The sequence below is a fragment of the Gadus macrocephalus genome, chromosome 4, assembly GCF_031168955.1.
Source record: "Gadus macrocephalus chromosome 4, ASM3116895v1".
In the NCBI taxonomy this organism is placed as follows: Eukaryota; Metazoa; Chordata; class Actinopteri; order Gadiformes; family Gadidae; genus Gadus; species Gadus macrocephalus.
The window spans coordinates 27025679-27040739 of NC_082385.1; the positions used below are offsets into that span (position 1 = coordinate 27025679).

General features: G+C 46.8%; 1 protein-coding gene across 3 annotated transcripts in view; it reads right to left on the reverse strand.

Annotated features, from left to right (window-relative positions):
* LOC132456457 (dedicator of cytokinesis protein 9-like) overlaps positions 1-15061 on the reverse strand; it is a 47009-nt gene that overhangs the window by 14802 nt on the left and 17146 nt on the right. For 2 of the 3 annotated variants that reach the window (XR_009525481.1, XM_060050813.1), the window contains exons 18-33: positions 14728-14817; positions 14356-14471; positions 14058-14127; positions 13558-13680; positions 13251-13322; positions 12553-12699; positions 12050-12133; positions 11502-11613; positions 10605-10783; positions 8645-8755; positions 8334-8433; positions 7584-7711; positions 4595-4709; positions 3941-4007; positions 3151-3198; positions 82-218 (exon numbers count right to left, since the gene is read on the reverse strand). Coding sequence is in view for 2 of the 3 variants with exons in the window: in XM_060050813.1 (XP_059906796.1) it covers positions 82-218; positions 3151-3198; positions 3941-4007; positions 4595-4709; positions 7584-7711; positions 8334-8433; positions 8645-8755; positions 10605-10783; positions 11502-11613; positions 12050-12133; positions 12553-12699; positions 13251-13322; positions 13558-13680; positions 14058-14127; positions 14356-14471; positions 14728-14817 (1699 nt within the window). In the remaining variant the exon portion in view is untranslated. The remainder of the gene's footprint in view (positions 1-81; positions 219-3150; positions 3199-3940; positions 4008-4594; positions 4710-7583; positions 7712-8333; positions 8434-8644; positions 8756-10604; positions 10784-11501; positions 11614-12049; positions 12134-12552; positions 12700-13250; positions 13323-13557; positions 13681-14057; positions 14128-14355; positions 14472-14727; positions 14818-15061) is intronic. The other variant, XM_060050812.1, reaches the window with a different exon arrangement.

The following is a 15061-nucleotide window of genomic DNA, read 5'->3' on the forward strand; positions in this document are numbered from 1 at the left end:
TAAATTATAATTGACTCAATTTTTGCCTGTTACACAATAGCTTTAGTGTTTACCAACAGTACACACTGAGAACACACTCACCGTTGTTGAAGGTGTGTGCGTTCTCCACCGTGCCCAGCTGCTGGAGGCGGGCGTGCAGAAGCCCCGCCCTGTTACGAGACACGGGCAGCGTCAGAGACTTCCTGTCCGCAGCCACAAGGCCCGCCCCCTCCTGACTCCTGTTGGTCGAGCAGAAGGACAGAGAAGCCAGGTCATTGGTCAGCACGGCTGTCATCAGCTGCATCATGATGAGTTCTCATTTAAATTAAAACGTGAAAACAGTTGATCGAAACATTTTAACATCATAACATTGTTAACCCTCTAAAAATGACATTCTAAAACTGTATTCTGTAACAACATTCTGAACCTTCTTAAAACTCGATTCTAAAAACACTAGAACTCTTAGTAATAGTTATTTCAGACATGGTTTTATGCACAGCGTAATGATGAAAATGAATTCATTAGATGAGGAGGATCATTCTTGGTTACGGGTGACTTATGTCGTTCTACTGACATAAAAAAAAATGGGACAAAAGCTGCACTGCCACACAGATGATGCACACCACACATGACAGTACACACTTATATCAGATAGGTTTGCAGTCTGTACATACTTAGAGCTAACACTTGGAGTCAACACAGTGAATGGGCTGAGAGTATGAATTCCACACGTCAAGTTAAAGTGATGGAAAACTATTTTTCTTTATTTACTTCTAAAAATTGTATTATGGGGTGTCATGTCAAGGTGTGCATTAAGCATCAGAAAATTATGTCTTGGCCAGACTTAGTTTATTAGGAGACTGTTAAGAAACTTTCCTGACAAGATATTGTGTAGCTGTTTAGTGGACAGATCCCTCTGTGATAGGGTTATTTTATGTGTTTAAAACCTGTTCACATCACTTTAAGCACACACTTCACTACACACAGGAATGGACTAAGAGTACAGATGGAATTCAAGAGTATGCAAAACACACTTTAGCACCTCACTGCACCCGCTTAAAGTCGCAGTGTGTAGAATCAGTGGAACACACTTGGCAGAAAAGGATTATAATATTCATAAATATGATTTAAGTAAGGGGATAATGCCCAACGAGGTGTCCATTACCAGGAATTAATGGACGACGCGGAGGCCTCCGCGAAGTCCATTAATAGAAATTCGTCCCAGCCTTTATACCAGAGATACTCTAGGGTCTTATAGGGGTGTCAAACGTACGGCCCGCGGGCCAGATCAGGCCCGCGAGATGATTTTGTGAAGTACAGTATTGTAAAAAAAATAAAATAAAAAAAATAATAATAATTATAATTTTTTTTATAAAAATCCTTCCTATCATTACATGGATTGCATTGACTGCCACTGATTAATTTGTTGTACATTGAACTACTGGACAATGGTGTGTAACTGGAAGTCGCTTTGGAATGAAACGTAAAATGATCTGCTATTTTTCAATGAAGGAAGCTGCTGTTCTTAATGTGTCCACTAGAAGTCGCAATAGCAATTATGTTAAGCAAGCAAAATTTATACCGGGGCTGAGCAGGGAGCAAGTATAAACAGGTAGTGCAGCTAGCCCGGAGCTACCTTGTCGTTCTGCCTTATACTTTCAACATTATGCGCTTTGGCACTCTCATTGCCCCAAAATGTCTCTGTCAAAAAGACGAAAAGTGGACACAGAGTGCAGAATTTTCCAAGAAAAATGGTCATCGTCCTTTTTATTCACGGAAGTAAATGGGAAAACTGTGTTTGGTGTGCTCACAGCATGTTTAATTTTACATAATTATGCCATATTTTTACCGGTCCGGCCCACTTGGGAATAGATTATCCTCCATGTGGCCCCTGAGCTAAAATTAGTTTGACACCCCTGGATAGCATATAACCGCCCTTGTCTGATTACAGACCAGCTCTCGTTTTGAAGACTGAATCACCGTGCCATTCGTTTCAATGGGTATCAAGGCGGTCTATACTTTCAACATAAAGTGTACTTAATTATAATTTTAAATTAGTCCCAGCCTTTATACCACAGATACTCGAGGGTCTATAGCATATAGCCACGTTTTCTGATTACAGTTTAATGCATTTTTCACAATTTACCAACTCTCGTTTTAAAGGCTGAACAGACAATTTGACTGGAACTACTTAGCAGGTGTCCGTATATCAGGGGTTAATGCACACCCTTCAGCCAATCAGAATCAAGTATTCCCCCAGGCCGTGGTATAATTGTATATAATCCCATGAAAATAAGCTTTATAAAAAATAAAAGAATTGGTTGCAATCTCCAACTTCACCACTAGATGCCACTAATTCCTACACACTGTACCTTTAAGGAACACACACACGTGGGTTAGTAAGGTGAAGGCAGGTGACACGCTACAGTGACGGTGATAGCCTCATGGGGTCAGACAGGGCGAGGCAGGGCAGAGCTCTTACCCAATGGGAGGGGTCCGGTGAACCCAGGGGCCGGGGCAGTTATTGAACAACAACACATACTTGCCGGCAGCATTACATTCAAGAAAAAAACACCAAATAAATGAAAAGGGTTAACAGAAAATCAGCAGAGCAACTCAGAGGAAGAAAAAGCAGGGAAAGTGTTGGTAAATCAGTTAAGCTGTTTGGTGAGTTTGACATGATTGACTGTTTACTTACTACAATTTACTGTTTAGTCCTTTTACATGTGACTTTTGAATGATGTTTGTCAGGGGTAGGGTTAGGGTTTTGTATTTGATTAAAATTATATACAAAACAGCTGAAGAGTGAATTCAGATCCATGTCATTGAGGAGCAGGGGGGGAGTCCAGGGGCATCTTAGCATGCCTACAGGTTAGGCTGCGGACATTTGGGGATCGAACCAAGAACCTTTGTACTGGAAGATGAACACTCAGATGAGGAGAACGAGGAGGCGGCAAAGGAAGAAGAAGACAAATAGGCAGAGGAGCCGAAAGAGGAAGGAGGAGGAGGAAGAAGAGGAGGAGGTAGATGAGGGAGAGGAGGAGGAGTTGGAGGAAGAGGAGGAGGAGGATGAGAAGGAGGAGGAAGTGGAGGATGAGGAAGAGGAAAAGGAAGAGAAATAGGAAGAGGTATAGGAAAAAGAGGAAGGAAGAAGAGGAGGAGGGACTGTACCTGGCGATGTTCCTCTTCCCTGCATAGCGGAACTGGTGGAGACACACCCTGCAGAGGAGATCATATGGATTCTTTTAGAGACCAGTGGGGTCACACTTATCCACCTGTACACACTTGCACAGAGACACACCCATGAGCCTACATGCACAACAAAACACACACACGCCCATGCATGCACACACACACACACACACACACCCGCAGACACACACACACACACACACACACACACACACACACACACACACACACACACACACACACACACACACACACACACACACACACACACACACACACACACACAAACACACACTTAAACCACCTGAGCTACATCACCCAACAACTATTAACGTGGGGGTGGAGGTCGGTGGGACAGGAGGCGGAGGAGGAGGTGGGGAAGGAGGTGGAGGGATTGGGTCTGTAAAGCGGTGTGTTTGAGAAGGTGGAGGAGCAGGAGGTGTGTGTGTGTTTGGTTGTGGAGGAGGTAGAGGTGAAGTCATGTCTGGACGAGGAGGGAGGGAGGAGGAGCAGGGGGAGGAGGTGGCGGAGGAGGTGGTGGAGGAGTTTGGGGAGGAAGTGGTGTAGGAGAAGGTGCAGGAGGAGGAGGGGAAGGAGGAGGTAGTGGAGGTGGTGGTGGTGGAGGAGGGGGGGGAGGAGGTTGTGTAGGAGGTGGTGGAGGAGGTGGGGTAGGAGGTGGTGGAGGAGGAGGAGGATTTGGTGGAGGAGGAGGTGGTGTAGGAGGTGTTGGTGGAGGAGGAGGAGGTGGTGCAGGAGGAGTAACCCTTACTCCAGCAGGCTGAAGAAGTCCATCAGCTCCGAGGGTGAGGCCTTGTGCCAGTAGGTGAAGAGAGCCTCTGAAAGATGGAGGGGAGACAACGCTACGTCACCTGGTCTGTCCGGCATCCATCCATCTGTCCGTCCATCCATCCACCCACCCATTCATCATCCACCCATCGATTCCTCCATCATCCGTTCATCACCCCTCCCTCGCCCACCCATTCAGCATCCAGCCATTCATCATCCACCCATCAATCCATCCATCATCCACCCATCAATCCATCCATCATTCACCCATCAATCCATCCATCATCCACCCATCAGCTACCCACTCATCGTCCATCGGTGAATAATCCATCCATCAATTCATCCAACCATTCTCCACCCACTCACGGTCCACCAATCCATCATCCAACCCATTCAACTGTCCCAAAATGAAACGGTTCAGAGTGCCACTGAACCGTTGTCGATCGGCGGTGTTAGAGTCCAGGGCCTCCCCTCCCCCTCCTGCGTCTCCCCAGGCCTCCCCTCTCCCCCCTGCGTCTCCCCAGGCCTCCCCTCCCCCTCCTGCGTCTCCCCAGGCCTCCCCTCTCCCTCCTGCGTCTCCCCAGGCCTCCCCTCTCCCCCCTGCGTCTCCCCAGGCCTCCCCGGGGGGTGCCCTTACCCTCCGACATGCTCTTGAGGACGTGCAGGAAGCACATGAGCAGGCTCTTCACCTCCTCCCGCTCCAGCTTGTCGCATCGGAGGACCGCGCTGCCCAGTGCAGAGGCACACTGGTTCTGAGGGGTGGGGGGGAGAGGGAGAGGGAGAGGGGAGAGAGGGGAGGGGAGAGGAGGGGAGAGGGGGAGGGGAGGGGAGAGGGGGAGGGAGAGGGGAGAGATGGGAGGGGAGAGGAGGGGAGAGGGGAGAGAGGGGAGGGAGAGGGGAGAGATGGGAGGGGAGAGGAGGAGAGAGGGAGAGGGGAGAGAGGGGAATGGAGGGGAGGAGAGGGGAGTGGGGAGGGGGGAGAGGGAGAGGAGGAGAGGGAGAGGAGGGGAGAGGGAGAGGAGGAGGAGAGGGGAGAGAGGGGAAGGGAGGGGAGAAGAGGGGAGGGGAGGGGATGGGAGTGGGGAGGGGGGAGAGGAGGGGAGGTGAGGAGAGGGGAGGGGGAGGGGGGGAGTAGGGGAGGGGGGGAGGGAGAGGAGGGGAGGGGATGGGAGAAGAGGGGGATAGAGGAGAGGGAAGGGAGGAGGACAGAGGAGAGGAGGAGAGAGGAGAGGAGAGGGGAGAGGAGTGGGAAGGAGAGGAGGGAAGAGGGGAGGGGATGGGAGAGGAGGGGGGAAAGAGGAGAGGGAGGATAGGAGGAAAGAAGAGATGAGAGAAGCAGTGAGTGGAGGGGGGAGGAGATGGGAGGAGAGGGGAAGAGAGAAGATGTGAGGGGAGAGGAGGGGAGGAGAGGAGAGGGAGGAAATAAGTGAAGAAGAGGGAAGAAGAAGGGAGGAAAAGGAGTTGGGGACGGTTGAAGAGGAGGCGGGGAGGAGGAGAGGGGAGGAATGGAGGGTAGAAGAGAAGAGTCAACCATTTTCCTCTCCTAAATCAAAAGAACATGAATACAAATTACACCGCAGTGCCAAGAGAGAGAAATCACAGCAAAACAAACTTCTGCGCAGAGAGACTTGAAATGAATTCCCTAGACAAAGGAGAGCGGGGAGAGAGAGAGAGAGAGAGAGAGAGAGAGAGAGAGAGAGAGAGAGAGAGAGAGAGAGAGAGAGAGAGAGAGAGAGAGAGAGAGAGAGAGAGAGAGAGAAATGTGTCCAAAAATGGCTTGTGTAGACAGCAGCTGTGCTCTCTCAGCCAAGCATTCGCGGTTTGGCGGAGAGAGACACATTCATAGGGAAAGTGGAGGGTTTGACTCTTGGTTAAAAGGCTAGTGGCTTGGCTTTGAGTCCAGCCCAACCACCACTTCTGGAGCATACAGAACAGCACACCACTCAGGATTCAGTGTTGAAAGACGGGGAACTGGCGATTAGAGGGGTTTGTATAGTCTGCAAACTGCCTTATTGACCTTTGTTACGACACGTGAAAATAAGCCAAATCAAGTGTAGACTCCATCATTACAAATAATACTCCGGACTAAAAACGGGGAGCAAATAAATGAATGATAATCATTTATTAATAATTGGGGGACATGAGGTCAGGGAGAGGTGGGAGTTTCGACACAGAATAACTTCGCTTTCTCTAACGCTCGTGACGTCTTAGCTCCCCCCCCCCCCCCACGCCCCCATCTGCTGTTCATTTTTTCTAAACCCCACCCCTGAGTGGTCTCAGCGGGCCGTGAATCAAACCACACCAGGCATGCAGAGCACCGCTGACGTCACTAGGGCTGCTGACGTCTGGGAAAGCCCTCCTGGCATTCAGGAGGTCTTAAATCGTTAGCCTCATAGTATAATTGCCTCAGTCATGTTTTGGCCGAATTCTGATATCTAACCCAACTCTCCTAACGGAATGTAATAAGCACTATGATTGGCTATATCCTAAGCCAATCAGAGTGCTTATTACATTCCGAGATCACTATCTGCCTACTGAGGCATTTTTGACGATAAATACAAAATTGACCTAATAATTTGACTTTAACAATTATGCTAAGAGGTTGACGAAATGCATTTTTAACAAAAAAATCGTTGGACATTTCTTTTTGTAAAGGGAGCAGTTTGCGGAGTTCTGTACTGTTTGTTTTGAAGAGTGTTGCAGTCGACACACAGTGGAGGGAGAAACGGACTCGGGTCAAACTAAATACTTGTAAAGGGGTGTTCTCCCCATCGCTCATGTTAATGGGCCGGCCCGCTGCATTCGAGGGTTTGACATCAGCGACCTTGCCGACGTCCTCGGCAACACCGTCGCCGTGGGCCGCAGGCCGCGGGGCGGGGGCCAGCGAGGTCACGCTGAGGACGGAGAAGTCGATGGTGGCGCGCTTGGAGGCGCTGCCCCGCCCCTCGCCGCTGAGCGGGAGGGGGGCGGGGAGGGGGGGCACGTTGACCGACGCAGACCTTCGGAAGAACCTCTCCCTCTGCTAGGGGGGGGTGGGGTTAGGGTTAGGGTGCGGTGGGGGCTGTAGTTCAAACATGAGGGGTTCGGATGAAGGGATCAGCGCCATTTTATTATTTTTTTTCAATGGCGGCCATTTACAGGTCAGAGGTTCTGATGCACGTGATGAGCTGGGGTGGCCTGGGTCCACCTTCGACCTTCGACCTCTGCTGTGAACCAAACGTACCCTAAACACCAAAGGAGATCTTACACAGTGGACGTCCGTGTCCCAAGGACGAACGGGATGCGACGAGGATCAAAACAAGTGTTGCATTTTAATTTGTGCATATGTATACAAATATTAATAAATAACAGAATGCAACTGAAACATGCGTGGATCTGGATTGAACGCTGTGGTAGGACCAGGGTTTCATGTCCCCATTACCAATGAAACTGAAGTGTGTGCGTGTGCGTGTGTGTGCATGTGCTTTGCCTGTGCGTGTGTGTGTGTGCGTGCCTGTGCGTGTGTGTGTGCGTGCCTTTGCGTGCGTGTGAGCGTGCATGCGCGTGGGTGTGCGTGTGTGTGCTAGTGTGTGTGTGTGTGTGTGTGCGTACCTGTGCGCATGCGTGTGTGTGTGTGTGTGTGTTACCTTGTCCAGGGAGTTGGACCTCTCTCTGCTCTTGTCCTGCAGGCTGTTGCAGGAGTCCGTGGAGACCAGCGACCCCCGCGACCCGGGCTGCAGGACCGAGCCCGCGGGGGTGGAGGGATGGGGGGAGGCTGGGGGGGAGGGGGGGCAGAAGGGGAGGGGAGAGGGCGGGAGGAGGTGTGGCCACATATAATACAATGAATATTTAACGCTAGGGAAGGCAGTTTGGAGAATCCAGGCAGCGAAAGAGAAAATGTGAAAATCCCAGACCATGATTGGGTGGGCCTCCATCTGCCACAGATACACGAATTGTTTCTTGTTTTGTCAGAGTATTGGATTTATTTATAGCTTTCCGGATGTTAAGCAAATTTCAACAAATAGGATGGAAAATACTTTAAAAAATGAATTGCCTAACCTAGCTCTATTAATGTTGCTATATTACCCTATTATTCACTATTTACTAATTTGCCATGTGCATTTATCCAAAATAACAGTCAATTATATTTTGGGGGCATTATTGACAAGGTGGGGGGTTTAACTTAAGGATGCCTTTGACCAACAGGTAGAGTTCGGACATCAGGGTTCGAAACAAGAACCTTTCGCCCTTGGGGAGTCACCCTAACCATAAGTTTGCCGTGCCCTCTGGAGACTATCCATAATTTGTTCCAATGTGACTTGTGTGTATGTTAAACTCTGGGCTGGATAGGTGTGTGTCTGTGTGTGTGGGGGGGGATTTATGTGCAGGGGATTTACCCGTTCCTGAGATGGCCCCGAACACGTCCTTATGGAGCGCGCTCTCCATACAGATGCTTCCTGTCTTCATAGGGGTTGCCAGGGAGTCTTCTCTGGTATTCTGGAAACACCAAGCCAACATCAAACACTTTAATTAAAGAAAGAGGAGGATCATAAGTCTCCCTGTGTCTCTAGGTCTTCAAAATTGTTTAGTTTGAAGATCCCAACCCCAACTGGATGATCTTAACCCCACATCTGTTAAAACGTGTCAAAAATTATCGAAACACACCCCAGCTGTATCTGACAGACCGTGAGAAAAATAACAGACTCACGCTGTTGTTCCCGCTGAGTGCCGGGGACTCCTTGGCGTCCAGCCGGTGGACGTTCTCCAACAGCAGGCCGAAGAGTGGTAGGTAGAGGGTCGACAGTCTGGCCTGCTGGCTCTGGCATCACGAAATACAGCTTTGATTCAGCTTTACATATGAAGTATAACGTTTAAAACGTAACTTTAAACATAACTTTGTGTGGTCTTGTTCTTAAGGCAAGGCAAGGCAAGGCAAGGCAAGGCAAGGCAACTTTATTTATATAGCACTTTTCATACACAAGGCAGACTCAAAGTGCTTCACATATAAACAGTGTCATACAATGAAATAAAATAATAGGCAAGTAAAAGAAAAACATATGCAAAAATAGAAAGTTAAAAAGGCATTTTAGTATTAAAATAGAAAATAAAGGCAAAGTTGTTTAGCAGAAAGCTATAGCAAACATAAAAGTCTTCAGTCTTGTTTTAAAGGTGCTCAGAGTTGGGGCAAATCTTAAATCCTCTGGGAGTTTATTCCAGCTATTTGTTGCGTAGTAACTAAATCCTGCTTTCCCATGTTTTGTGTTTACTCTGGGGATAATTAACAGATTGGTCTCGGAGCTTCTTAGGGGTCTAAAAGGCTGATGTAGTGGAAGCATATCAGTTAAATATTTTGGGCCTAAACCATGTAGGGATTTATAGGTAAGCGCATGATTTTAAAATCAATTCTCTGACTTACAGGAAGCCAATGTAACGATTTCAGAATTGGTGTAATATGATCAAATCTTTTGGTCTTTGTTAGAACTCTAGCAGCAGCATTCTGAACAAGCTGAAGCTTCCTCAGAGTTTGTTTTGGGAGACCTGTAAGGAGACCATTGCAGTAATCAAGCTTACTAGTGATAAAGGCATGTACAAGTTTTTGAAAGTCTTCGGTGGACATGAGCCCTCTAAGTCTTGCTACATTTTTAAGGTGATAATAGGCCGATTTTGTAACTGATTTGATGTGACTGTCAAAATGTAAATCTGAATCCATGATAACCCCTAGATTTCTGGCTTTGATTGAGGTTTTCAGGGACAGAGAGTGAAGGTGTTGGGTTACTTTAAGCTGAAGGTGTTGGGTTACTTTGAACCAAATACAATTATCTCTGTTTTGTCCTCATTTAGTTGAAGGAAATTTCGGCACATCCATTCCTTCACTTGCTCAATGCACTGGCACAGCAGATCTATGGGCCGATAGTCATTTGGTGATAGCGATACATAGATTTGCGTGTCATCAGCATAGCAATGATGGTCAATATTGTTATTTTGCATGATTTGCCCTAGTGGGAGCATGTAGATGTTGAATAAAGAGGGTCCTAAGATCAAACCTAAGAATGAATAGAATCACCATTTGTTCTTACATTCTTATAATTCCACCTTCTCACTCTACCACTCGTTACAGGTTTTCATTTATTAATAAAAACACTAACAGCGCCCTCTATATGTAAAGCATGCATATAACAGGGCCATATAATATACATACATAACTCATGAGCATGATTGTATGGTTGGATATCTTTTGTTTTTAAGTAATTCTCATCATCATCGTCATCGTCATCATCATCCTCATCTAGACTGGGTAGCCCCGTACATTCTGCCGGCGATTTGAGTTCGCCCTGCAGATGGGTCTGGAGAAGAGCAATGCATTTCTTTCTAATTTTGATACGTTTTTGCGGGAGCCAATCCCAAAGCTGTCTTTTCACCCTGGCGCGCTATTGGTGGTTTAGCACAATGACGACAGGGAAGCGACGACAAGCAGCCAATTGCGCACAGAGTCATTTGAACGAGGCCCATTGATCACGACCCTTGTGCTAAAGAAAATGACAGCATCTTCCCCGAACAACGATGATGAGGCTATACTTCATCATCATCATCCTCTTCATCATCATCCTCATCCTCCTCATCTAATAACAGTGTGTTCCCCCGTGTGGGGGGAGGGGCTTGCGGCTCACCTTGGCGGCGTAGCGGTCGTCGAAGGTGTGCTTCATCATCAGGCTCTTCAGCACCTGGATGGCGACCTGGCGGACCTCACCGTGCTCCTGCAGCGCCCCGCCCACCTCCCGCAGCAGCAGGCCCACCAGGAAGTGGTTCCGGCAGAAGTCGTCGGTCAGAGAGTAGTCGGGCTGCAGGTCTGAGGGCGGAGTCGACCGTGGATCAATCGTCAGATTAACCAATTAACCACTTAACCAATTAAGGGTTAGCCAACTAACTTGGTTAACAAATGCACTAATAGAAGAACTGCTGTACTGATGTACTTATTTACTAATGGACACATTTATTAATGTACTAACTAACTAAAGAGCTAATGTACTTATGTACTTATTTACTCATGGACCTATTTACTAATGTACTAACTAACTAAAGAGCTAAAGTACTTATTTACTCATGGACCTATTTACTAATGTACTGACTTACTCATGTACTAATGTACTGATGTACTGACGTACTGATGTACAGGTGACCAGATGATTCGTCCACCAGTAAACCATTGAACTAATTACAACATCAACGACTTGATGTGATTAGCTGATTTAATAGGCTCCAGGGACATGCATGTCCTTGTCTTCGATGTGGACACTAATTACTACCGGGGGTCATTTAAGCGATCCTATTCCCTTCATCATCCTCCAATTAGATTGGAGTGACATCGTGTGGACATTGTGTGTAAGTGTGTGTGTGTGTGTGTGTGTGTGTGTGTGTGTGTGTGTGTGTGTGTGTGTGTGTGTGTGTGTGTGTGTGTGTGTGTGTGTGTGTGTGTGTGTGTGTGTGTGTGTGTGTGTGTGTGTGTGTGTGTGTATATGTATGTGTATGTGTATGTGCCAGTGTGCGTCTGTGTGTGTGTGCGTTACCTTGGAACCTGTGCACGCGGCCCTTGCTGAAGAGCATGGGCAGGTTGAGGGGGACGTAGTGCTCGTGGTTACACACCACCCGCAGGAACTCAAACTTGAACTCGTGCAGCGTCTGTCAGGGGGGTTCATATCATCACCATCATCATCGTCATCAACATAAATATCATCATCGTCATCGTCCTCATCATCATCGTCATCGTCCTCATCATCATCAACATCATCATCATCGTCATCATCATCGTTCTTCATAGTTACAGTAGTGATAGATTAGTCATAAACAATAACAAAGTACAGTGAGAGGATATAAAAATACAACATTTACATTAAGATTGCACAGACTATTAACGATAATACAAGAGGAAAACTAAATGATTTTGCAACAATTATAATGATATTTATCTATACAAGAAGAAAAATTAAACTAAAAATGTCATTTGTCATTTAACGTACAATTATGTTTCTGCATTGTCCCTGACAAATAAAAAACATTAAAAAAAATCAAATGAAGAAAACCATTGGAAATCTGAATGGAAATTGTGTTGGCTCACCTTTGGGTCCCCTGGGACGAAGCAGTTCATGTAGTTGTTGATCTGCTTGAACACAAAGCCTCGGTCCATGAAGGTGAAGCAGCGCTGAGAGGGAAAACACACAGCGGTTAAGACATAGGATGTTGCTCTAATTGTATTGGGTTACTTCTTAATCAATGTGGTGTCACTGCGATCTTATTAGATAACTTCCTAAACCATATGGTGTCACTGCGATCTTATTGGATAACTTCTAAATATATATGGTGTTGCCGCGATCTTATTAAGCCATATTATATACTAGGCATATTATATTACTAGATGTCACAATATAAATGGATTACTTCATGTATACAATACCATTGGATTTTAACCTCTTTATTTACACAACTTTCCCTTTAACTTTAACTTTCTGTGCTCAGGAATTACAATGAAAACCCGAACCAACGCATTAGCTTTGCGTCTTAACAAGCACATGAGTCAAGCACTTAGCAGGTCGATCAGAGGGGTGCAGAATGAACCCTCACCTTGATGAACACGGCCAGGCTGTGGTTGGCGTTCCGCGCGGCGTCCAGGTTGTCCTTGTACTTCTGGGTGATGTGCGGCGCCAGCATGTTGACCAGCGTCTCCACGGCGTGCTGGAACGAGGCCGAGAACCTCTGGTTCCTCGAGAGCTGGGAGAGGCAGAGGCAGAGGCAGAGGCAGCGGCAGAGAGAGAGAGAGAGAGAGAGAGAGAGAGAGAGAGAGAGAGAGAGAGAGAGAGAGAGAGAGAGAGAGAGAGAGAGAGAGAGGAAAGAGAGAGGGAGAGGGAAATAGAGAGAGAGAGAGAGAGAGAGAGAGAGAGAGAGAGAGAGAGAGAGAGGGAGAGGGAGAGAGAGAGAGAGAGAGCGAGACAGAGCGAAAGGGACAGAGAGAGAGTGAGAGTGAGAGAGAGATTATTTTGAAACGACACTGGCAATGTTGCAAATGTTTATTTTCAATGCTGATGAAGTTATGTTTATTTAATTAAAAGAGGAGAGGATAAGAGAGGAGATGAAAGGAGAGGAGAGGAGAAGAGATACAATAAGGAGAGGAGAGGAGGACGCAAGGGGAGAAGGAGGATGAAAGAAGAGGAGAAGAGATGAAATGAGGAGAGGAGAGTAGGATGAAAGGAGGGATGGAGGATGACTGGAGGGCAGGATGAGGGGAGAGGGGAGGAGATGAAATGCGGAGAGGAGATTCCTACCTTGACCTTATCGCTCTCCACCAGATATTGAGCCATGGACTTGACCAGGGCTTCAAAGAAGTACCAGGAATGCTGCAGGTAAAAACATTGACAACAACAAAACAATCACTTTCACGTTCACAAACATCTGGAGAAAAAAATGTTGGGGAAAGAGTAAACAAAACAAGAGAAGATGAGAAAGGAGAGTTTTTATTTTAATTCATTCATTTAATTCTAAACTCACAACCAATCAAATGCCTGAATTAGCATCTCTGAGGACCCGTTATCCCCAAAAAAGGAATGAGAGGAAAGGTGATGCTGGCTCTACCTTCAGCAGCTTGTTGCTGGTGAGGAAGTCGGTGGAGGGTTTGAGGATGGCGGTCATAGCTTTAACTAGCTCCTCGTGCACCGTCTTACCCACAGCAAAGTCAGGCTCCGCCTTAAACACAAACTGACACCGAACAAACGAAAAGGAAATTAGCCTATTTCACAACAATATAATAGGCTACTGCCAGATATGTCTAGCATCCAGTGTTTAAGGATGTCACTTAACTTTACGCTACACAAGTAGACAAGTATATTCCTTGACACGTCATTGTTTTGACCGTTTTTTGTAAAATAAATAATTTCGCTGTTTTGTTCAAGGTGGACTTTGCGTTTTTAACTATTAAATCCAAAGTTTTTTTTTATTGTAAATAATGTAACTTAACAGAAATTGAAGCAGCACAAATTTTCATTGCACACAATCAGAATATAACCTTCAGTTCATCCTAAGTGTCCTCATGAACACACAATGCAATATGTGTGTGAACCCAGGTGCGGTCCCACCTTGATGTAGGACCTCAGGTAGTGCTCCAGCCCCTCCTCGTGGCACTGGGCCACCACGTGGACCATCACCCTGGGGGGCGGGGACACAGCAGTTTGGGACACGTTACTTTGGACTCATTTTCATAACTTTCTTATGATGTTTATGTATATCAATGTGCCTTTTGTGTGTGTGTGTGTGTGTGTGTGTGTGTGTGTGTGTGTGTGTGTGTGTGTGTGTGTGTGTGTGTGTGTGTGTGTGTGTGTGTGTGTGTGTGTGTGTGTGTGTGTGTGTGTGTGTGTGTGCGAGAGAGACACCGACCTGGTCACATTGACAGCCACTTCCTCCATCTTGGCTCTGGTAAGGACGCGGAATAGCTGGTGGAGAACGGTGGACAGGAAGTTGACCATCACATGACCTTCCATCGCATGGAGGCTCTGGGGAACAGACCAAAGACAACAAAGAAACAAACACACATTCACAAAAACAACAACAAAAAAAAACATGTAAAACAAAACAAAGACAAACAAACAAAAGAGAGAGAGGGAGAGAAAAAAATTGTCAGATACAGATAACCACGCAATTGCAGTCGCTACAGCTCTATGTACGATATGCGTGTCAATCCTATTCAAGCAGTTTCGTTTTTTAACGTGAGCGGTCGAAAATGCGCCCTCTGGTGGCGCTCTGCGGTACCTTCAGGTATTTGACCAGCTCCCCCTCGGACGCCTGCTCTGAGCTCTCCATTCTCTGGCAGTGGTGGAAGAAGTTGTGCAGGTGTTGGTCCTGTGGAGATAATGGAAAATGTGTTATTATATGTTTTTGTGTGCGTGTGTGTCTGTCTGTTTGTGAGTGTGAGTGTGTGTGTATGAATGTGTTTGTTTGTTTGTATGTGAGTGAGTGAGTGAGTGAGTGAGTGAGTGAGTGAGTGAGTGAGTGAGTGAGTGAGTGAGTGAGTGAGTGAGTGAGTGAGTGAGTGAGTGAGTGAGTGAGTGAGTGAGTGAGTGAGTGAGTGAGTGTGTATATGTAC